The sequence below is a fragment of the Dreissena polymorpha genome, chromosome 9 (assembly GCF_020536995.1).
Source record: "Dreissena polymorpha isolate Duluth1 chromosome 9, UMN_Dpol_1.0, whole genome shotgun sequence".
NCBI classification, from domain to species: domain Eukaryota; kingdom Metazoa; phylum Mollusca; class Bivalvia; order Myida; family Dreissenidae; genus Dreissena; species Dreissena polymorpha.
The window spans coordinates 44,667,508-44,691,919 of NC_068363.1; the positions used below are offsets into that span (position 1 = coordinate 44,667,508).

General features: G+C 36.0%; 2 protein-coding genes across 3 annotated transcripts in view; one reads left to right on the top strand and one right to left on the bottom strand.

The window, feature by feature from the left end:
• LOC127846535 (palmitoyltransferase ZDHHC3-like) overlaps positions 1–922 on the bottom strand; it is a 43,069-nt gene extending 42,147 nt beyond the window's left edge. For both annotated transcript variants that reach the window (XM_052377893.1, XM_052377892.1), the window contains exon 1: positions 820–922. In XM_052377893.1, the coding sequence (XP_052233853.1) occupies positions 820–851 (32 nt within the window). In that variant the 5' untranslated portion in view covers positions 852–922. The remainder of the gene's footprint in view (positions 1–819) is intronic.
• On the top strand, positions 912–24,412 carry LOC127846537 (exosome complex component RRP42-like). Its single transcript, XM_052377896.1, has 10 exons — positions 912–947; positions 2,760–2,877; positions 3,045–3,146; positions 3,994–4,088; positions 4,404–4,569; positions 11,834–11,904; positions 15,125–15,245; positions 17,155–17,213; positions 20,997–21,093; positions 23,923–24,412. Exons 2-10 carry the CDS (start codon positions 2,821–2,823, stop codon positions 24,025–24,027), a joined length of 873 nt encoding a protein of 290 aa, XP_052233856.1. The 5' UTR covers positions 912–947; positions 2,760–2,820; the 3' UTR covers positions 24,028–24,412.

Here is a 24,412-nt window from a genome sequence, read left to right on the forward strand (position 1 = left end):
TTTTCGTATATTGCAAGATGCACTTGAAACATTTGAACCTTAAAATAATCCCCGATGCAGTATTTTATATTCATTCACCAATATGTGTAGAAATGTATCCCAGAAAATGAGCTTTCTTTGATTTATAGCGTGACATAAATATGTTAAGACTCTGGTTGACTTTCGATACGGGGTTAGCTTCAGCGTACAGGTCTGTCAATACTATGTAAACTGTACGCTGAAGTTTCTTTAGCTATATAGTCACAAGAAACACGCATTTATGAGCACAGCTAACATGAACAAATCACACATGTGTTGATTCTACAGTAGAGATTTTTTGTCTAGACAAGTCCAAATCATATCCTTTTTTCTTAATGACTTTAAACTCAATCTCGCAACGAGATAAATAAGAGCAGAAGAAATCACATTGGGAACAATTTCTGGTAGATTAAGGAACTGCCGCAAATAGGTTCTATATAGCTGAAATAATTCGCGTTCAGAATAAAAAGAGTCTGCCAAAGCAAAAATCATCAAAAGACTCTTAGGCGGCAATTTATATTGACTAGGTTCTATAAAACAGAATAGACCTGTTTTTGTATAAGGGCAAAGTCAGAAAATATTAAAAGCAACATTTAAATTTGTGGTAGCCATAACTACATTTCTAGGAGAGTGACTGTAAATAATGAACTTCAAAATTTCTATTGGGTATTGAAAATATAGAACTCACAAAACTGTAAAAAAGACTCATTAAAAGAAAAGCGGACATTGAATGAAGTGACATTTTATGATGTGTGTTGCTTTTAATTTTTCAAATATTTTTAAATGGATTGCTATACATACTCGATAACGTATCCCTGTTGTGCTAGGTACATTTTCACCTGACAAGAACTAAAATTGCCTTGCCAAAACTTCTATTTGTGTATGTACACAGATTTTAGTGACGTAGTCTGCACTTCCGGTTTAAAAAACTATAGACGAGTTAATTGTTATTGTTTACATTCGGGATTTTCCGCGCATGCGCACTGACTGGTTGGCAAAAACACTGGTTACAGTAACGTAAAACATGTATAAAGGGCTTTTGTTTAGTCAATAAATTGATAATAAATACGAAATAAACATTAAAACTCTTTATAAAAAAAGTGCAAATATAGCATATTTAGTACCAAATAAATGTATATTCACAAATAAAATTTCCTCTTCATAAAAATACGAAGTAGTTATTAGCATAGAGTAAACGTAATCGGAAGACTTAATACTGACAATTCCACAAAACAAAACAATAAATTAGCCGTATTCTTTCTGATAATAAGACTTGAATAAATTATATTTAAACACTAATAAAACATATTTTAATTTTATTATAATTTTAAGTGGTGTTGATAGTGTTTTATTTCATCAGCGATCAATAGAGTCAGAGGTGCATTTAATCAATTATAAAAAAAGCCCTAAACAGCGGAATACAGTACTATTTTTAAATATTGTGGTAATTTTCTTTTACATTGAATGAATTTACGTTTCGTTTACATTGAATGAATATAAATTCAATTTACCATACAAACGGAAAAACCCTGCATATTAATTACCCAAATGTAACTGTCTTTGCATGTATATTGAAATCTCTATTAGTAATAAGGAGTGATAAAAATATAGCATTTTATGATAGATGCATATATTTAATTTATCTAACGGCCCCTTTTGTGACTGCTTATGTTCATGATCGTGTTTCGGACCCTGCAGTAATGTACAATCTTTACACATAATAGCGGAGTTAACTTTTGCCGGTACCCGTTAAATACCTTAATTGCATAGCAGTAAAATTGCACAATATTTAAATGTATAGTTATTAAACAATGTATTATTAAGTTTAACTGGCTAATAAATATATACACTCGTTCCCGTTAATACATTTCCGACAAATGTCTTCATTTTTGTTAAAATATTTCATAAAAAATTAACTTATCAGTATTTTTAGCTTTAAAATGTGGCTTAAATGATTGCTCAATATGCCAAGAGATGACATAGAGGTATCGTGACTTATGTTTACTGACCAGACACTCGTCTGCAACATGTGGTTTATGCAGGGGTCCAAGTGTAGGTCCCTGGGTTTATGACACCATGTTTTCTTTGTAATTGTCTAGACAGTATCCGATCATAACGAGATAATCGGTTTGTGATAACAAAGGTGCAATTATACACCGGGATATAAATGCTGCAACAAAGAGTGCCAAAATTAGTGTGAACAATAAAATAAAACAATTACATTAAATAAAAGAATTTATTGAATGTGTAAGAAGGTAAGTTTTTCCAGACACATAAAGGTTCCAATCAGTTACCCTATGTCGCGTACATACAATTGACCTATTCGTTGTTTGTTTTTATCCTTATTTGTTTTCGTTCATTTAATTTAATTCATTCTAAAAGAATTTTAATTTCTGAGAAGTTTTTAACTAAAAATGGTCGCGATGAAGTGCCAAGTAGAGAGATTTTTGTTTAACCACATACCGAGCTCTTAGATTGTGTTCCACTCCCGAGTTTGTTGTCAGTAAAAACAAATAATAATAAAAACAATAAAATCGTTCCAAAGATGCATTTCCTTGCATGCTAATGTTTTATTCAGACATAATTAGTAAAATTATATTCGATATTGTGCATGATTATCATTAAAAACGAAGATTTCGTCAACCTTCTCTATATGCGCTTATATAAATTGCACCTCTTTTGCCAACCAGTGGGCGGAGTCTAAACTTTGCAGGTGCGTGTGACGTCACGCGTTAACTCGTCTATTGGCATGTGTTGATTAACTTGATTTTTAATTGAAATCCATGAATCGCAACTTATGAAATGGCAGAAATACACCTGAGCGATGCAGAGAAAACCTTTATTATACATGGAGTGCAGGTAGTTATAAATTGGCAACATTCGTAGACCCAGATTATTTTCATGAAATAATTGTGATAGCTGTCGGATATGTGAGATTTCGGATACATTCTTCTTGTAAAGTAACTTTTTGTGTTTATCACGTAAATATCGCAGAGACATTCTTATATTACAAATGCCTTTTACAGGACAACTTACGTGAGGATGGCAGAGGTTGTGAAGACTACAGGCACTTGGAGATTGAGACAGGACTTGTTTCCAATACTAGTGGATCTGCGAAGATAAGATTGGTAACACGAATCTAATTTATAATTTATCAGTCTTGTCAGATCGAACAATATTTACTGAAGCTTTACAGTCTTACTCTCTATATATGCAACAGTTGTATCTTAATTTAAAAAGTAAATAAAGTGCTGACTAATAAAATTACAAAAACAATTTAAGTATTGGTACTATTGATACTTCTAAGAATGGCTTAAAAGCATTTTTTAAGTGACAGGATAGTAATAATTTAAACAATCGAAAACACGGTGACCCCACAATTGTTTTAATACCAAATTGTTCTACTTGATGAATCTCCTTGCTGACTGTGACCTAGAATCAATGAAATATTGTATACCCTATTAATTAGTATGAAGTGCTGCTTTCCTAATCTAACACAGCCCATCAAAAAGTATAGCATATTTTACAGATATGTGGGTAATGTATCCATTCTTCCTCACTTACTTTATGCCCTTCACCCAGCTTTGGGTATTGGCCGCCAACCATAGATCTCCAGAGTCCTGGGCCATTATTTCCAGCCTGTTCCAGGTGTAGCTCATATTGGTGATGTCCACCTATAAATTATGTTGATACATGTTTCTTGAAAGGCCACTTTCCTGTTTGCCCTGGGGGCCCCATTTAAGCCCAGTCCATGTGATATTTGCATATGGTTTTTGTAAGGAGTGCCCTATTCTTACCCACTTTCTCTTTCTAATCTCGTCTTCAGCAGGAAGTTGACAGGTTCCAATTCTGTCTTTTTGTTTTTAATTTACACATCCTTAATGCAACAGGAGATATTCACAAGATTTTATACCTTGATTACATTGGTATGTTTTTTTGCAGTGAAACTACTTGAAGTGTCGTTTACTTTTAAAGGCAAACACAGAAATTCTGGTGGGGGTCAAGGCAGAGCTGGGAGAACCATATCCTGAGAAACCAGACAAAGGCAGACTGGAATTCTTTGTGGACTGGTAATGGGATTTTTGTCAAATGTTGACAGCATTATTTGTTTGCCCTAAAAGTGATAAGCTTACGATTGTTTTTAAACATCCAATTGTTATGCAATGAAATTTTTTATTTCTCTGATTTACACGTTGTGTTATGACCCAATATTGATTGCTTAAACACTCTTCTGTTGAATATTGAATCAACTCATCAAATTGCTCACAGCAAATCAAGCTGTTTGATTTTGAATGGCCAGAAAAACTGAAAGATCAGGAGACCTCAGAAATGTGAGAGATTTTAAAGTTCAAGAGAGAAATTTTAATCATATACACATGTTTCAGTTCTGCTAACGCAACTCCGGAGTTTGAAGGTCGAGGTGGTGAGGAACTCGCCACAGAGTTAAGCAGTATGCTGGCACGAGCATACCAGTGTCCTAGCTGTCTCGACCTTCGGAAACTCTCTGTTGTTGAGGGCAAGCAGTGCTGGATCATCTATGTGGATGTACTGGTAGGATATGCATTGCACTTGATCATCTGTATGGATGTACTGGAACAGTCGACTCGCTAATAGGGGGTCACTATTGTGTATTTCATGAAAAAGTATAATCAAGTCAAAAACAATTGTTGCATAGCGTGTCCCTTGGAAAAATGTTCAATTTTACAAATTTTTGAAAAGATGCACCAACTGTTGATCTGACAGGGGAGATAAGGCTGTAAACAGTGATCCTTTATTGGTGATAGTGATAGCTTTTGTGCACATAATTTTATTACAGACAATGTGAATTTATTTTCAATGAAACCTTTTGTAATCTGAAATAGGGTTAAATGGCAGCATTATAAACTGTTAATTTTATAGTTTTTGTGATCATATGATATTTTTTTCATTGTCGTACTTTCATTCGTCATTTTTGCAAAAAATTAGAAGAGTACTGTGGCAAAATAATAATACAGAAAATTGATATAATAGCATTTATTTTTACATCTTGTCATATATACACAAAAGTCAAAAGGACAAAATTCTCATGGAAATATTTAACTTTTTTTGCATGTGATTCTCTATTGGCAATTTGATATGTACAACTGTTACATAAATCATCTTTATGGATGTACTGGTATGTACAACTGTTAACTAGATCAACTTATATGGATGTACTGGTATGTACAACTGTTAACTAGATCATCTTATATGGATGTACTGGTATGTACAACTGTTAAATAGATCATCTTTATGGATGTACTGGTATGTACAACTGTTAAATAGATCATCTTATATGGATGTACTGGTATGTACAACTGTTAAATAGATCATCTTATATGGATGTACTGGTATGTACAACTGTTAACTAGATCATCTTATATGGATGTACTGGTATGTACAACTGTTAAATAGATCATCTTATATGGATGTACTGGTATGTACAACTGTTAACTAGATCATCTTATATGGATGTACTGGTATGTACAACTGTTAAATAGATCATCTTATATGGATGTACTGGTATGTACAACTGTTAAATAGATCATCTTTATGGTTGTACTGGTATGTACAACTGTTAAATAGATCATCTTATATGGATGTACTGGTATGTACAACTGTTAACTAGATCATCTTATATGGATGTACTGGTATGTACAACTGTTAACTAGATCATCTTATATGGATGTACTGGTATGTACAACTGTTAAATAGATCATCTTTATGGATGTACTGGTATGTACAACTGTTAACTAGATCATCTTTATGGATGTACTGGTATGTACACGTTTTCACTGGATACCTATATTGATGTACTGGTATGTACAACTGTTAACTAGATCATCTTTATGGATGTACTGGTATGTACACGTTTTCACTGGATACCTATATTGATGTACTGGTATGTACAACTGTTAACTAGATCATCTTTATGGATGTACTGGTATGTACACGTTTTCACTGGATACCTATATTGATGTACTGGTATGTACAACTGTTAACTAGATCATCTTTATGGATGTACTGGTATGTACACGTTTTCACTGGATACCTATATTGATGTACTGGTTGGTTTAACTGATCATATTTGTGGGTACAATTATTACTGTTTAACCAAAAGACCAGTTGCAAAAATATAGTTAGTGCCATCTTTCTGTTTGTCAATATTATTTGATCAACAAAGTAAATTGATGAACTCACAACCATGCAATGGTTTCCTTCATAGCCAGTATTAATTTCTGAACAAGGATTGCCTCTAAAACATAAACAGATCCTTAACTTGTTTTAGCTTTTTTGCATGTCCTTAACTGGTGTCAAAACCGTTTCCTATTTCTGTCATTTTGCTTCATATTGTGGGCATGGTTATACAGTTTTTTCCATGTACTTGATATTAGCTCATAGCGTGCCTTTATCTGAGAAATGATCTATATCAATGTACTGGTTCTTCCAACTCTGTATCAGCGTATAGTGTGCCTTTATCTGAGAAATGATCTATATCAATGTACTGGTTCTTCCAACTCTGTATCAGCGTATAGTGTGCCTTTATCTGAGAAATGATCTATATCAATGTACTGGTTCTTCCAACTCTGTATCAGCGTATAGTGTGCCTTTATCTGAGAAATGATCTATATCAATGTACTGGTTCTTCCAACTCTGTATCAGCGTATAGTGTGCCTTTATCTGAGAAATGATCTATATCAATGTACTGGTTCTTCCAACTCTGTATCAGCGTATAGTGTGCCTTTATCTGAGAAATGATCTATATCAATGTACTGGTTCTTCCAACTCTGTATCAGCGTATAGTGTGCCTTTATCTGAGAAATGATCTATATCAATGTACTGGTTCTTCCAACTCTGTATCAGCGTATAGTGTGCCTTTATCTGAGAAATGATCTATATCAATGTACTGGTTCTTCCAACTCTGTATCAGCGTATAGTGTGCCTTTATCTGAGAAATGATCTATATCAATGTACTGGTTCTTCCAACTCTGTATCAGCGTATAGTGTGCCTTTATCTGAGAAATAATCTATATCAATGTACTGGTTCTTCCAACTCTGTATCAGCGTATAGTGTGCCTTTATCTGAGAAATGATCTATATCAATGTACTGGTTCTTCCAACTCTGTATCAGCGTATAGCGTGCCTTTATCTGAGAAATGATCTATATCAATGTACTGGTTCTTCCAACTCTGTATCAGCGTATAGTGTGCCTTTATCTGAGAAATAATCTATATCAATGTACTGGTTCTTCCAACTCTGTATCAGTGTATAGTGTGCCTTTATCTGAGAAATAATCTATATCAATGTACTGGTTCTTCCAACTCTGTATCAGCGTATAGTGTGCCTTTATCTGAGAAATGATCTATATCAATGTACTGGTTCTTCCAACTCTGTATCAGCGTATAGTGTGCCTTTATCTGAGAAATAATCTATATCAATGTACTGGTTCTTCCAACTCTGTATCAGCGTATAGTGTGCCTTTATCTGAGAAATGATCTATATCAATGTACTGGTTCTTCCAACTCTGTATCAGCGTATAGTGTGCCTTTATCTGAGAAATGATCTATATCAATGTACTGGTTCTTCCAACTCTGTATCAGCGTATAGTGTGCCTTTATCTGAGAAATAATCTATATCAATGTACTGGTTCTTCCAACTCTGTATCAGCGTATAGCGTGCCTTTATCTGAGAAATGATCTATATCAATGTACTGGTTCTTCCAACTCTGTATCAGCGTATAGTGTGCCTTTATCTGAGAAATGATCTATATCAATGTACTGGTTCTTCCAACTCTGTATCAGCGTATAGTGTGCCTTTATCTGAGAAATGATCTATATCAATGTACTGGTTCTTCCAACTCTGTATCAGCGTATAGTGTGCCTTTATCTGAGAAATGATCTATATCAATGTACTGGTTCTTCCAACTCTGTATCAGCGTATAGTGTGCCTTTATCTGAGAAATGATCTATATCAATGTACTGGTTCTTCCAACTCTGTATCAGCGTATAGTGTGCCTTTATCTGAGAAATGATCTATATCAATGTACTGGTTCTTCCAACTCTGTATCAGCGTATAGTGTGCCTTTATTTGAGAAATGATCTATATCAATGTACTGGTTCTTCCAACTCTGTATCAGCGTATAGTGTGCCTTTATCTGAGAAATGATCTATATCAATGTACTGGTTCTTCCAACTCTGTATCAGCGTATAGTGTGCCTTTATCTGAGAAATGATCTATATCAATGTACTGGTTCTTCCAACTCTGTATCAGCGTATAGTGTGCCTTTATCTGAGAAATGATCTATATCAATGTACTGGTTCTTCCAACTCTGTATCAGCGTATAGTGTGCCTTTATCTGAGAAATGATCTATATCAATGTACTGGTTCTTCCAACTCTGTATCAGCGTATAGTGTGCCTTTATCTGAGAAATGATCTATATCAATGTACTGGTTCTTCCAACTCTGTATCAGCGTATAGTGTGCCTTTATCTGAGAAATGATCTATATCAATGTACTGGTTTTTCCAACTCTGTATCAGCGTATAGTGTGCCTTTATCTGAGAAATGATCTATATCAATGTACTGGTTCTTCCAACTCTGTATCAGCGTATAGTGTGCCTTTATCTGAGAAATGATCTATATCAATGTACTGGTTCTTCCAACTCTGTATCAGCGTATAGTGTGCCTTTATCTGAGAAATAATCTATATCAATGTACTGGTTCTTCCAACTCTGTATCAGCGTATAGTGTGCCTTTATCTGAGAAATGATCTATATCAATGTACTGGTTCTTCCAACTCTGTATCAGCGTATAGTGTGCCTTTATCTGAGAAATGATCTATATCAATGTACTGGTTCTTCCAACTCTGTATCAGCGTATAGTGTGCCTTTATCTGAGAAATGATCTATATCAATGTACTGGTTCTTCCAACTCTGTATCAGCGTATAGTGTGCCTTTATCTGAGAAATGATCTATATCAATGTACTGGTTCTTCCAACTCTGTATCAGCGTATAGTGTGCCTTTATCTGAGAAATGATCTATATCAATGTACTGGTTCTTCCAACTCTGTATCAGCGTATAGTGTGCCTTTATCTGAGAAATGATCTATATCAATGTACTGGTTCTTCCAACTCTGTATCAGCGTATAGTGTGCCTTTATCTGAGAAATGATCTATATCAATGTACTGGTTCTTCCAACTCTGTATCAGCGTATAGTGTGCCTTTATCTGAGAAATGATCTATATCAATGTACTGGTTCTTCCAACTCTGTATCAGCGTATAGTGTGCCTTTATCTGAGAAATGATCTATATCAATGTACTGGTTCTTCCAACTCTGTATCAGCGTATAGTGTGCCTTTATCTGAGAAATGATCTATATCAATGTACTGGTTCTTCCAACTCTGTATCAGCGTATAGTGTGCCTTTATCTGAGAAATGATCTATATCAATGTACTGGTTCTTCCAACTCTGTATCAGCGTATAGTGTGCCTTTATCTGAGAAATGATCTATATCAATGTACTGGTTCTTCCAACTCTGTATCAGCGTATAGTGTGCCTTTATCTGAGAAATGATCTATATCAATGTACTGGTTCTTCCAACTCTGTATCAGCGTATAGTGTGCCTTTATCTGAGAAATGATCTATATCAATGTACTGGTTCTTCCAACTCTGTATCAGCGTATAGTGTGCCTTTATCTGAGAAATGATCTATATCAATGTACTGGTTCTTCCAACTCTGTATCAGCGTATAGTGTGCCTTTATCTGAGAAATGATCTATATCAATGTACTGGTTCTTCCAACTCTGTATCAGCGTATAGTGTGCCTTTATCTGAGAAATGATCTATATCAATGTACTGGTTCTTCCAACTCTGTATCAGCGTATAGTGTGCCTTTATCTGAGAAATGATCTATATCAATGTACTGGTTCTTCCAACTCTGTATCAGCGTATAGTGTGCCTTTATCTGAGAAATGATCTATATCAATGTACTGGTTCTTCCAACTCTGTATCAGCGTATAGTGTGCCTTTATCTGAGAAATGATCTATATCAATGTACTGGTTCTTCCAACTCTGTATCAGCGTATAGTGTGCCTTTATCTGAGAAATGATCTATATCAATGTACTGGTTCTTCCAACTCTGTATCAGCGTATAGTGTGCCTTTATCTGAGAAATGATCTATATCAATGTACTGGTTCTTCCAACTCTGTATCAGCGTATAGTGTGCCTTTATCTGAGAAATGATCTATATCAATGTACTGGTTCTTCCAACTCTGTATCAGCGTATAGTGTGCCTTTATCTGAGAAATAATCTATATCAATGTACTGGTTGTTCCAACTCTGTATCAGCGTATAGTGTGCCTTTATCTGAGAAATGATCTATATCAATGTACTGGTTCTTCCAACTCTGTATCAGCGTATAGTGTGCCTTTATCTGAGAAATGATCTATATCAATGTACTGGTTCTTCCAACTCTGTATCAGCGTATAGCGTGCCTTTATCTGAGAAATGATCTATATCAATGTACTGGTTCTTCCAACTCTGTATCAGCGTATAGTGTGCCTTTATCTGAGAAATGATCTATATCAATGTACTGGTTCTTCCAACTCTGTATCAGCGTATAGTGTGCCTTTATCTGAGAAATGATCTATATCAATGTACTGGTTCTTCCAACTCTGTATCAGCGTATAGCGTGCCTTTATCTGAGAAATGATCTATATCAATGTACTGGTTCTTCCAACTCTGTATCAGCGTATAGTGTGCCTTTATCTGAGAAATGATCTATATCAATGTACTGGTTCTTCCAACTCTGTATCAGCGTATAGTGTGCCTTTATCTGAGAAATGATCTATATCAATGTACTGGTTCTTCCAACTCTGTATCAGCGTATAGTGTGCCTTTATCTGAGAAATGATCTATATCAATGTACTGGTTCTTCCAACTCTGTATCAGCGTATAGTGTGCCTTTATCTGAGAAATGATCTATATCAATGTACTGGTTCTTCCAACTCTGTATCAGCGTATAGTGTGCCTTTATCTGAGAAATGATCTATATCAATGTACTGGTTCTTCCAACTCTGTATCAGCGTATAGTGTGCCTTTATCTGAGAAATGATCTATATCAATGTACTGGTTCTTCCAACTCTGTATCAGCGTATAGTGTGCCTTTATCTGAGAAATGATCTATATCAATGTACTGGTTCTTCCAACTCTGTATCAGCGTATAGTGTGCCTTTATCTGAGAAATGATCTATATCAATGTACTGGTTCTTCCAACTCTGTATCAGCGTATAGTGTGCCTTTATCTGAGAAATGATCTATATCAATGTACTGGTTCTTCCAACTCTGTATCAGCGTATAGTGTGCCTTTATCTGAGAAATGATCTATATCAATGTACTGGTTCTTCCAACTCTGTATCAGCGTATAGTGTGCCTTTACATGCTTTTTTGGTTTGTGTTCAAGAGATTAGTATAAACATATTGTCTGGTTTGTAAAAAATAAGGATTCATAGTAAATTAATAACATATTCAGCAAGGACTGGATGTAGTAGGTTGTGCCTTTCCTGATTTGTTACAAATTGCATACATGGGAAGTTTGGTTTATTTGAAGGTTGTTCTAACATTGTTCTGCAATAAAGTGTATCTTAAAGTTTTTTTTATTGCCTCTGAAATTTATCTGTCCTTCCTTTATATTTCTGCCATTCTCTATGCATTTTAATTTCTTGATGAAGTACTTTAGTGACCATCCATGGGTTAATCTAAAATCCATGTTTACACAGATATGTGTTTTCTATGTAGGTACTGGAGTATGGGGGCAATCTGTTTGATGCAGCCTCAATAGCTGTAAAGGCAGCTTTGTTCAACACAAGGTGAGCAAACGCTTGTTTGTTGCTTGGCTGTGAAACTAGACTGTGTGACTGCTTCAATGTTTACATCACAAGTAATTAAATCTTTTCGCTGTCTGTGTATTTGTTCTTTTTTGCATGTATGAACTTATCTACTTTACAAAAAAAGTCCCTGTGTTTTTTAATTGTACCCGGTTTTGAGTGACTCTGTTTAAGTTGATAAAAACTTCATTAGTTGGCAAAATTAGTCTCCTAGGAAGGCTTAATTTTTCTCTGAAGAGGCTTAATTAGCCTCTTAAACAGCTTGATAAATCTTAGGGGTTAAATTAGTCTCTAAGAGGGCTAAATTAGTCTCTAAGGGGGCTAAATTAGTCTCTAAGGGGGGTAAATACGTCTCTAGGGGGGAAAATTAGTCTCTAGGGGGGAAAATTAGTCTCTAGGGGGGAAAATTAGTCTCCTATGAGGCTCAATTAGTCTCCTATGAGGCTCTATTAGTCTCTAAGGGGGCTTTATTAGTTTCTAAGGGGGCTTTATTAGTTTCTAAGGGGGCTTTATTAGTCTCTAAGGGGGCTTTATTAGTTTCTAAGGGGGCTTTACTATTCACTTAGGGGGCGTTATTTGTCTCTAAGGGGAATTTATTAGTCTCTAAGGGGGCTTTTATTAGTCTCCAAGGGGGCTTTATTAGTCTCTATGGGGGCTTTATTAGTCTCTTAGTTTTTTTTTATTATTCTCTAAGGGGGCTTTATTAGTCTTTAAGGGGCCTTATTAGTCTCTAAGGGGGCTTTATTAGTCTCTAAGGGGCTTCATTAGTCTCTAAGGGGGCTTTCTTAGTGTCTTAGGGGGCTTTATTAGTCTCTAAGGGGCTTTATTAGTCTCTAAGGGGCTTTATTAGTCTCTAAGGGGGCTTTATTAGTCTCTAAGGGGGCTTTATTAGTCTCTAAGGGGGCTTTATTAGTCCAAGCAGTCTTAATTAAAAAAATGTATTCTAAAGGGGGCTTTTTATTCCCCCAACAGGCGGCATAAGTTTTCACACTGTCCGTCGGTCGGTCAGTCTGTCTGTCTGTCCGTCCTGCACACTTTTCGTGTCGGCTCTCTAATTTAAGTAGTTCTCAGCTGATCTTCACCAAACTTGGTCAGAAGTTGTATCTAGATGGTGTCTAGGCCAAGTTCGTACATGGGCCATGCGGAGCCAAAAACTAGGTCACGGGGTCAAAAACTAGGTCAGCATGGTGTCTGCTCTCTAATTCAAATAGTTTTTATCTTAACCAAAGTATTCCCAACCATTAAACAGGCAATATAGATATGCAACCCTCAATCAGATTCAATGTATTCAAATCTTTGCTTTAGTAAGTATAATAAAATGTTGTTGTTTTCTACAGTTGACAAGAAGATACGTGCATTCCTGTTATTTTCATACAAAGAATTGGCAGAAAAAAATCTACTAACTGCAGCAGATGACATATGTAACAAACAACAAAATTTAGATATTGAAAACCTGTTATGCAACAAAGTAATAGTTTAATAAAATAAAAGGGATGTATACCTCAAAAACATTTACACAGTTATGCTTTGATGTAGTGACAAAGTTACAGTTGGGGGCATCTGTGTCATGTGGACACATTTCTTGTTTAGTCTCTAAGGGGGCTTTTTATAGTCACTAAGGGGCTTCATTTCTTCTCAAAGAGGTCTTAATAAATCTCTTTATGGGGCTAAATTAGATTTTTAGGCGATTAATTAGTCTCTTTGGGGCTAAATTACTCTATTTATTGTCTTAACTAGTCTCTTGTGTGGCCAAATAAGTATCTGAGTTAGTCTCTTAGTCAGCTTAATTAATATTTTTTGGGATAAATTAGTATTTTAGGGGGCTGAAATTGTATTATTGTAGGTAAGTCAAGTAGAATGTCCGTACATATAAACAAATTTGTCTGATGTAAGACTCCTACACTTCCTTGATGTACATGTATAATATTCAAATCAGCATAATTTGTTGCTTACGAAGTTGTCCATTTAAATTGTTCTGTGTTCATAGCAGCTTGCTATAATGACATTCCATATTTGTCATCTTCAGGGGTGTGAACTTTCTGTTAAAGTACTGATTTAAGTTTTTGTAGCTCAATAGAGCTCAAAGTGCTCATGGTGAGCCTTTGTGATCAACATATGTAGGTTGTCGTCCGTTGTAGTTTTCTAGCTCTTTACAAGTCTATTGGCCACATTTGATGAAAGCTGCTAAGAATGTTTATCTTTACAATATCTAGGCAAAGTTTAAATCTGGGTCATGCGTGTCCGTAAATTAGATAACCATGTCTAAAATTAGACAATCCATATAACCTTTCTATAAACCTCATTTATATTTTCATGTTGATGAAACTTGGTCGGAATATTTATCTTGACAATATTTAGCCTAATGTAAAATCTGGATCATGCCCATCTAAAACATAGGTCACTAGGTCAGATCTTAGAAACACCTTGTAATCTCTATAGAGGCCACATTATGACTCAATCTTGATGACACTTAGTCAGATTGTTTTTCTCACAATATTAAGGCAATGTTTTAATGTGTGTCAGTGGTGTAAAAAAACGTGAGCAGGTCAAGTTGTTAACATTTGTGTACCTTGAACTTACGTGAACTCTAAACAATAGGAAAGATTTTCAGTTCAGCATTTAAACTAATGACTTGGCTATTTATACAATAGAGCTGTGCTCTGGGAAGAAGAGGCTTAATTCATGTTCATAAAGCACCGTCCCAAATTAGTCAGTGCAGTCATAAGAGATTTCCTAGAAACAAAAATTCCATAAAAGCAGGTAGCCTGTGTGGGCCGCACATCTTATTTTGGACAACACTTTACGCACATTAACTTAGCCCTATTTTTGTAGAGTGTGTCATTTTTTTGCCCCCAGTAGGGTGGCATATAGCATTTGAACTGTCTGTCCGTCCAAAAACTTTAACATGGGCCATAACTTTTGCAATATTGAAGATAGCAACTTGATATTTGGCATGCATGTGCATCTCATGGAGCTGCATATTTTGAGTGATGAAAGGTCAAGGTCATCTTTCAAGGTCAAAAGTAAAAAAATACAATCCAAGATAAGTAATGAGCTTTAAAAGGTATATATTTTATAAACCTGCCAAATGATGTATTGAAATTTTATTTCAAAGTTGCGCAATAGGGGGCATTGTGTTTCTGACAAACACATTTCTTGTTACCTATGCTTCTGTGACAAGTTGCTTTTCTGCATGTTGCAGCATTCCGACCCTGACCGTGTCACATGATGAAGGTCATGTAGAGATTGACCTCTCTGATGACCCCTACGATGTACAGCGGATTGAAGTGACTGCGGCACCATGCATTGTCACGCTCAGTAAAGTAAGCCAGCATAGATATAAGTTAAAACCTATTGTTTTAAAGCTCAATTACATCAAAAGCATAATGCATATTTAATGCTCTCGAGTCCATTTCCTAGGTTGAACCAGTATTTTAGTGCCTTTTGCGTAGACTTAAAGAACGCTCCCACAGTGGGTATAGAACCCTCAACCTCCCAGTTGCTAGATACACCATATCCTCTACCCTATTGAGACATGAATTTGTTACAGCCTGGAAATGCCCATGTGGTGGATGAGGTATCTGGGTTGAGAATTCTGTACCAGTTTAGTTTGAACCTATTTATTTTAGCTCAATTGAATGGAATTTTTTTTTAAACACTCTGGAGTCCATTTCCCGTTTAGAACCAGTACTGACTGTTGACAGACATCACATCCTTAAAGCTGCCCATGAGCTAACAATAACGATGTATGCTTATCTGATTATGGTGTTTTTTGGGGGAGATTGTAAGAATGCTGCCACAGTGGGTATCAAACAGTTAGTTCTGTATTTATTACAGCTAGGACATTCCCATGTGGTGGATGCCAGCAGCAAACAATTAGTTCTGTATTTATTACAGCTAGGACATTCCCATGTGGTGGATGCCAGCAGCAAACAATTAGTTCTGTATTTATTACAGCTAGGACATTCCCATGTGGTGGATGCCAGCAGCAAATCAAACAGTTAGTTCTATATCTATTACAGCTAGGACATTCCCATGTGGTGGATGCCAGCAGTGGGTATCAAACAGTTAGTTCTGTATTTATTACAGCTAGGACATTCCCATGTGGTGGATGCCAGCAGCAAATCAAACAGTTAGTTCTGTATCTATTACAGCTAGGACATTCCCATGTGGTGGATGCCAGCATCAAACAGTTAGTTCTGTATCTATTACAGCTAGGACATTCCCATGTGGTGGATGCCAGCATCAAACAGTTAGTTCTGTATCTATTACAGCTGGGACATTCCCATGTGGTGGATGCCAGCAGCAAATCAAACAGTTAGTTCTGTATCTATTACAGCTGGGACATTCCCATGTGGTGGATGCCAGCAGCAAATCAAACAGTTAGTTCTGTATCTATTACAGCTGGGACATTCCCATGTGGTGGATGCCAGCAGCAAATCAAACAGTTAGTTCTGTATCTATTACAGCTGGGACATTCCCATGTGGTGGATGCCAGCAGCAAATCAAACAGTTAGTTCTGTATGTATTACAGCTGGGACATTCCCATGTGGTGGATGCCAGCAGCAAATCAAACAGTTAGTTCTGTATGTATTACAGCTGGGACATTCCCATGTGGTGGATGCCAGCATCAAACAGTTAGTTCTGTATGTATTACAGCTGGGACATTCCCATGTGGTGGATGCCAGCATCAAACAGTTAGTTCTGTATTTATTACAGCTAGGACATTCCCATGTGGTGGATGGTGGGTATCAAACAGTTAGTTCTGTATCTATTACAGCTGGGACATTCCCATGTGGTGGATGCCAGCATCAAACAGTTAGTTCTGTATCTATTACAGCTAGGACATTCCCATGTGGTGGATGCCAGCATCAAACAGTTAGTTCTGTATCTATTACAGCTGGGACATTCCCATGTGGTGGATGCCAGCAGCAACTGCCACAGTGGGTATCAAACAGTTAGTTCTGTATCTATTACAGCTGGGACATTCCCATGTGGTGGATGCCAGCAGCAAACAGTTAGTTCTGTATCTATTACAGCTGGGACATTCCCATGTGGTGGATGCCAGCAGCAAATCAAACAGTTAGTTCTGTATCTATTACAGCTGGGACATTCCCATGTGGTGGATGCCAGCAGTGGGTATCAAACAGTTAGTTCTGTATTTATTACAGCTAGGACATTCCCATGTGGTGGATGGTGGGTATCAAACAGTTAGTTCTGTATCTATTACAGCTGGGACATTCCCATGTGGTGGATGCCAGCAGTAAAGAGGAGGCATGCTGCTTGGCCAGGTAACCAGATTGTGATTAAATAGCATGGAATAATATTGTTATATATATATTAAGAATATTTGTGGGTGTCGGAAGATAATCACTTTCTATTCATCATTGACATTTTCATGACTGACACAAAGTGGATAAAAAATTGATAATCCATTGAAGCCAACAACTGTTCATTATAAGCTCTCCTGACCACATTGTGCTTATGAGATACTTTAAGGATACCTTGATGTTTGTAGTCCTTGGTCTTTTAATGTGTGCTTGAGGTGCATGAGGTGCATGCGTTGTTTTTTTCTTCCAACATTTTATGCTTCTGAACCTATCCATCAATTTTTTATTAAACTTCACAGAAATAATCCTTGGATGACCCTCTTTCAGAGTTGTTCAAATCGTTCTTGTCCATGCTTATGTAAGTCTCAAAATCTGAAACTAGATTTAAAAAAAAAAAAATTGTATACCCAAGGATCTTAGCTGTCATATTTAGTGTGTGTAACATTGTCTAGTGGTCCTGTACTTATAGTTTGTTCAAGCCATACCTGGGGGGGGGGGCACATGATTTATGTAGACTAATGGAACTAATTGGCATAAATATTTTCTTAGTGAAATAGAGACAAAGAGATGCAATCTTTGGTAAATAACATCATAGGGGGAGGGATATTATTTTGGAGTTTCCATTCTGTCCTTCAGAACACTTTTGTGTTTTGGAACTCCTTGGTATCAGTGTATATAAGGTATTTAAAATAAGCACAATTGTGTTAAGGACACTTGTGTCTGAAGCCACTTTTTGGAATTGCTTGGGCAGATTTGATTGAATCTTGGTATGAGTGTTTATATTGATAAGGGGATGATGCACGTCAATTGGGACACAAACCACTTGTAATAAATGGAGTTATAGCATTTTTTTACTTGAAAATACCCTTTTTATTTAGGATTGGGTCTGTTGTCAGCTGTATCTCCAAGAAAATATGAGCCACTGTATTGAAACTTACCACCATATTTCTCAATCGTCTGGGGCTGAGTCACATGCAAGACAGAACACTAGAGGCAACATCTAGGTCACGCATTGAGATCAAAGATAATGAATTTGATTAATGATTCATAATTTAGCCAATACTCTGTTGCATTAAAGGGAATCTGCAATAACTTTCAATTGTTCTCCTTTATATGGCTGTGTGTCAAAGGTAAGACTCATGTCTCTAGAGTCAATGTCACACACTGAATTCAAACGTAACAAATATTCAAAGCCATCATGGGTATAAATGAGTTAAAAACATAATAAAGAAAATGCATTACTTTCATCTTTTCTTTTGTTCTGCAACCATTAATAAACCACATTTATTATGCACTAGGGGAAATCATTTCACAGAGTTTGCTTGTTAATCAGGTTTTCAACAAAGTTTAAAGTCCTGGTAATTAGATGGAGGTATGGCGAACAGGCGTATAACAGGTGATTTCAGGTCAATAACTTTAGTTGGTATGGACCAATCTTAATGAATGTTTTTATGACCTAACCTGGGACTGGATACGGGGCATGTTGGGTCAAGGTTAAAGTCACTGTGCCTTAAAATAGAAATACAGTTTTCGGTCAATAACTTGAGTTTAATTGGAGATATTGCACTGAAATGTAGTATGTGGATAAATTACATGAAGACCTGGATTGGGATTTCAAGGTTGGGTAAAAGTTAAGGTCACTGTGACTAAACCTAGAATAACAGCACATAGGTGGTTGCAGGTATATAACTTAAGTTTTGCATTGAGCAAATCCCAAAACGTTCTATATTGTAAGTTTGCATTGATATCTAGCGTGGGATTGTATTTGGGGAAGGTCGGGTCAAGGTCCATTTGCTCTGAAATGTTGTGCACAGGTAGCTTACATAAAGACCTAGGTTGTAAATATTCTTAGGCTAATCAGTCAAGGTCACTGCTACCAATTTTTATTACTTTGATATAGGAATTAGCAAAACAAGAAGGTTGAATCGTTTTAATTACTTTTTATTGTTTCTGTAGCATGGTTAAGATTTATCGAGGTACAGTCTAAAACTTTATGGAATGACCACATTCGGTTGTAAACACAATACACAATAAAGTTATAACAGCCATAATAGAAAAACAGCAAATAGGTGGTTTCCCATCAATGCCATGGTTTGCATGGACCAATCTTGATGAAACTGAGGATAAAGCTAGCTTGCAAGGAGAACTTGCTTTAGATAGTATTTGGAACGTGTTGGGTAAAAGTAAAGGTCACTGTTGAACACTATGGTTACTTAAACTAGAAAAAAATGTGTAACTTAATTACTTGCAGAACTATTCGGGGATAATACAATTATTAGTCCCCTACCGGTTTCACCAGAGGGGACTTATGGTTTGCACTCCGTCTGTCAGTCAGTCAGTCTGTCTGTCGGTCACACTTTTCTGGATCCTGCGATAACTTTAAAAGTTCTTAATATTTTTTCATGAAACTTGGAACATGGATAGATGTCAGTATGGACATTATGCACTTCATTTCATTTTGTTCCTGCGTCAAAAATTGTGGTTGCTATGGCAACAAATAGATTAGAAATACTGCTGAAATGGTGGTTTTCTGGATCCTGCGATAACTTTTAAAGTTCTTAATATTTTTTATGAAACTTGAAGCATGGATAGATGGCAATATGGACATTATGCACGTCATTTTATTTTGTTCCTACGTCAAAAATTCTGGTTGCTATGGCAACAAATATATATATAAAAAGTCCAAAAATGGTGGAATTTCTGACAATGGTGGAACCGGTAGGGGACTTATATTGCTTGCCAATAGTCTTGTTTGAATTAATATAATTTAAATTATAGTTTCGCAGAATTGCCATGTTTCTTGTCTATATTTAGTATTGATCAAAGCGTACAGAAACTTTTATATAGCTCTATCATATTCCAATTGATATCCAATTTTTATGCTCCCCGAAAATATTTTCGGTGGAGGATATAGATGCCAGTTTGTAGTTCCGTACTTCCTTCCTTCCTTCCTTCCGTCACACTTTTGCTACCGTTTCTCATAGCGCCTTCAATACTTAACCAATCGCTTTCATATTTGGCATGTAGGTACCTTGCATGGACCTCTACCTTTTGATTAGGTTTGAGGTCACTGGGGTCAAGGTCACCGAGGCTAATAATAGACTTCCTTCTGTCACACTTTTGCTACCGTTTCTCATAGCGCCTTCAATACTTAACCAATCACTTTCATATTTTGCATGATGGTACCTTGCATGGACCTCCACCTTTTGATGAGGTTTGAGGTCACTGGGGTCAAGGTCAATGTCACCAAGGCTAATAATAGACTTCCTTCTGTCACACTTTTGCTACCGTTTCTCATAGCGCCTTCAATACTTAACCAACTGCTTTCATATTTAGCATGTAGGTACTAGTACCTTGCATGCACCTATGCCTTTTGACGAGGTTTGAGGTCACTGGGGTCAAGGTCACTGAGATTAATAATAGACTTCCTTCTGTCACAGTTTTGCTACTGTTTCTCATAGCGCCTTCAATACTTTACCAATAGCTTTCATATTTGGCATGTAGGTACCTTGCATGGACCTCTACCTTTTGATGAGGTTTGAGGTCACTGGGTCAAGGTCACCGAGGCTAATAATAGAAATTTTTAGGTGTTTATTAACACATACATTGACAAAGCGCATCATCAGGGAGCATCCATCAGTTTCACTGATATTCTTGTTTGAAAATTGATTGATTATTAATTAGTTTTAAATGGAGCTTCACACTCCATAAATGTTGCTGAACTTCACTATTGATATTTAACAGATTGATGTTAGGGGTCACAGAAAAAGGGACAGTAACAGCAATGAAGAAAGAGGGGTCAGGTAGTCTGGATACATCCAGTGTAGAAGATATGCTTCAGGTATGAACCTAGGTGGTTAACATATGGGGTTGCTATCGCATTGTGTGGAGCGCTTGACTTCAAATCAGAAGATTGCAATAAAGATTCTAAGCCCAATACCATACCTTATCATGTTTATCAGTACTTCTGGTAAGTTCACACACTCTTGCCAGTAACTGACAACCACCGAACTTGTATCCGAGGTAGGGATTGAATGGCCAAAGAAAACAATTCATGCCTAATCACCACCTATGGCCTTTTACCTCTGATATTTGTAGGGCGGTTGTCCTTTATTTTATAAGTATATGTTACTATGTATATGCTCTTAGTACTGGCAAACTAGCTTACTTAGCAAAAATAGTTAGTAGGTTAACTTAGCCATGTAAAGGACTGAAATGCTAATAACTGGCGTGAAATCACTTACAAACACCATGATAGGGTAGATATGTTGGCACAGATATTATGTTTTAGTCCCCTACAGTTTAACCAGAGTGGACTTTGGGTTTACCCCTGGTGCGTTCATCCGTCTTTCCATATGTCTGTGTGTGTCTGTCCAAAGCTGATTCTTTCAATCACTAAAAAAATATAAATGCTAGATTGATAGAAAGCCATATGGGGAATATGCGCATTATTTCAGGGGGTTTTTAACAAAAAGTTTGGTTGATATGGTAATCAAATTAATTGAAAACTAAAATCTGACTCCTACAATATCTCAATAAGAACTTAATTTAGGTTGATGAAAGAGAGCCTTATGAGAAATATGCATTTGATTTTCATCAGACAAAAATTGTGGTCGCTATTGTTTCAGAAATAAGTGAAAACTAAAAGTAGTATGGTGAATACGCCATTGTTTTAGCTTTTTTTATCAGACCAATAATGTGGTTGCTATGGTTACAGAAATACAATTTCATTTTCAACCATAGGTGGTTAGCGTGTGGTTATGATATTAATTAGTGAAAACATCATTTTGAATGATAAATAATCATATTATAACAAAAAATTAACTTTTATGAAAAAAAAATTCACTACCAAATATATATATATATTGCAAGGTATGCAACTCAAAATCACCCTAAACGGGGTGCATCGCTTTGAACAGCCATATCTTCATCAATTGTGCAGCGATTTTTACGATCTTGGTCTTATTCAACACAGAAATGAATTTCTTTTCTGGAAATTTATATGTCTTGCAATATTTTTACAACTGCTGGGTCAACTTTTAAGAAATAACACAATACACAACTCGCATGACCCAGTTGACAATGATCATGCAGTCTTTATGAATGAAATCTCCAGTTGTAAAGACACACCTCCGCATTGGACCAATGAAATCACTCGTGTGTTTGAAATGTCAGTTAGTTGAAATGTATGTAAACAAAGGTTTCAAACGGCGCTGGACGGTTAGTCTTGATGCATAATGTAACGACAAGAACGGTAATAATGTTTTTCATACGTTTTATTGAATTATGGTATTGAGGTACATGAACTTTGTTGGGAAGATGCCCTTTACTCCGTGAAGATTTCAGTCTTAAAGACTGCATGATAAAAGTTGACCCAGCAGTTGTGAAAATATTGCAAGACATATATATTTCCAGAAAGGTAATTCATTTCTGCGTTGAATAAGACCGAGATTGTGAAAATCGCTGCACAATTGATGAAGATATGGCTGTTCAAAGCAATGCACCCTGTTTTGGGGTGATTTTGAGTTGCATACCTTGCAATATATATATATTTGGTAGTGAATTTTTTTTTCCATAAAAGTTAATTTTTTGTTATAAAATGATTATTTATCATTCAAAATGATGTTTTCACTAATTAATATCATAGCCACACGCTAACCACCTGTGTTTTCAAATGAAATCTGCATTCTTCCATATAAGAAAGTACCAAATTAAGGTTAATGAAACTTATGGAGATCTCGTTCTTACTCCGACATTACTTACCAGGCTGGGGACTGCAGTTTTGTCTTTGGCAAAGCTCTTGTTATTAGTCCCCTACCGTTGACACAGGAGAGGGACTTATGGTTTGCTTGTCTGTCAGTCTGTCACTTTTTTTCTGGATCCTGCGATAGCTTTAAAAGTTCTTCATATTTGTTAATGAAACTTGAAACATGGACAGATGGCAATATAGAGATTATGCACGCCATTTCATTTTGTTCCTACGTCAAGAATTCTGGTTGCTATGCCAACAAATAGACTAGAAATATTGCTGAAATGGTAGCTCCTGCGATAACTTAAAAGATCTTCATATTTTTTAATTTAACTTGAAACATGGATAGATGGCAAAAAGGAGATTATGCACGTCATTTCATTTTGTTCTACGTCAAGAATTCTGGTTGCCATGGCAACAAATAAACTACAAAATATTTAATATTGCTGAAAATGGAAAATGAAAATACCAGTTGGGGACTTTTATTGCTAGGTAATAGTCTTGTTGTTTTTTTTTGTTTCCACGACTTAGAAAATTGTCACAAAACTTACCAACTCATTGGATAGTTGTCCAAGTATTATACAATTCAACATTTTGTAGGGTGTAAATGATAGCATATATCTTAAGCTATTCCTCAAAGTATTCGTGCAGAATGATGAATTTAGAGAGTTTAATTAATGCCATTCTTTTTCTTCAATTTATTTTATTTCAGTACATGTAATTAAAATTTTTAACGGATTGGTCAATTATAATTTTGTTCAGGTATTTCCTCTGTATAGTTTAAGAACATGGGCATATACAATTAAAGCAATAGTCTTTCATATCTCTTCCACTAACATAAATACCATCATTTATTACAGCTGTATATTTAATTGGGTTTTCAGTATATTCGTTCACTTTGCTACTTTTACTTCATTTCAGACAGGACGGCGCGTTGGTCAGGCATTGAACAAGTCGCTAATGGAGGTCCTAATGAGTGATGATAAAGTTGGCAAAAAGCAACACTTGACTGGTTTTCTTAGATAACTACACTGGATGGGTGCTTCTGTTACCACTGTTGTTGTTGTGGTTTTGTTTTAAAGGAAGTGTTAATTGTGTCATGAATTGAGTTCCCTTCTGGGAAAACTGGGCTTAATGCAGAAGCTAATATGGGACGACACTTTACGCACATGCTTATATCCGGTTTTCCAAGAAGGAAGCTCAAATGTATTTAGGATCGTGCAAGCTGTACCAGATGTGTAGTTTTGGACACAGAATTGTAAACACATGCCTCATAAATATACATGTTTTTGCACTCTAATGTATATTCATACGATTTGTTTCTGGTTTGATATGAAGTGCATATACCATATGTAACCAAATTATGATTAAATGCAGATGTGCTAAAAGGTACAATACATTTTGAAATGTT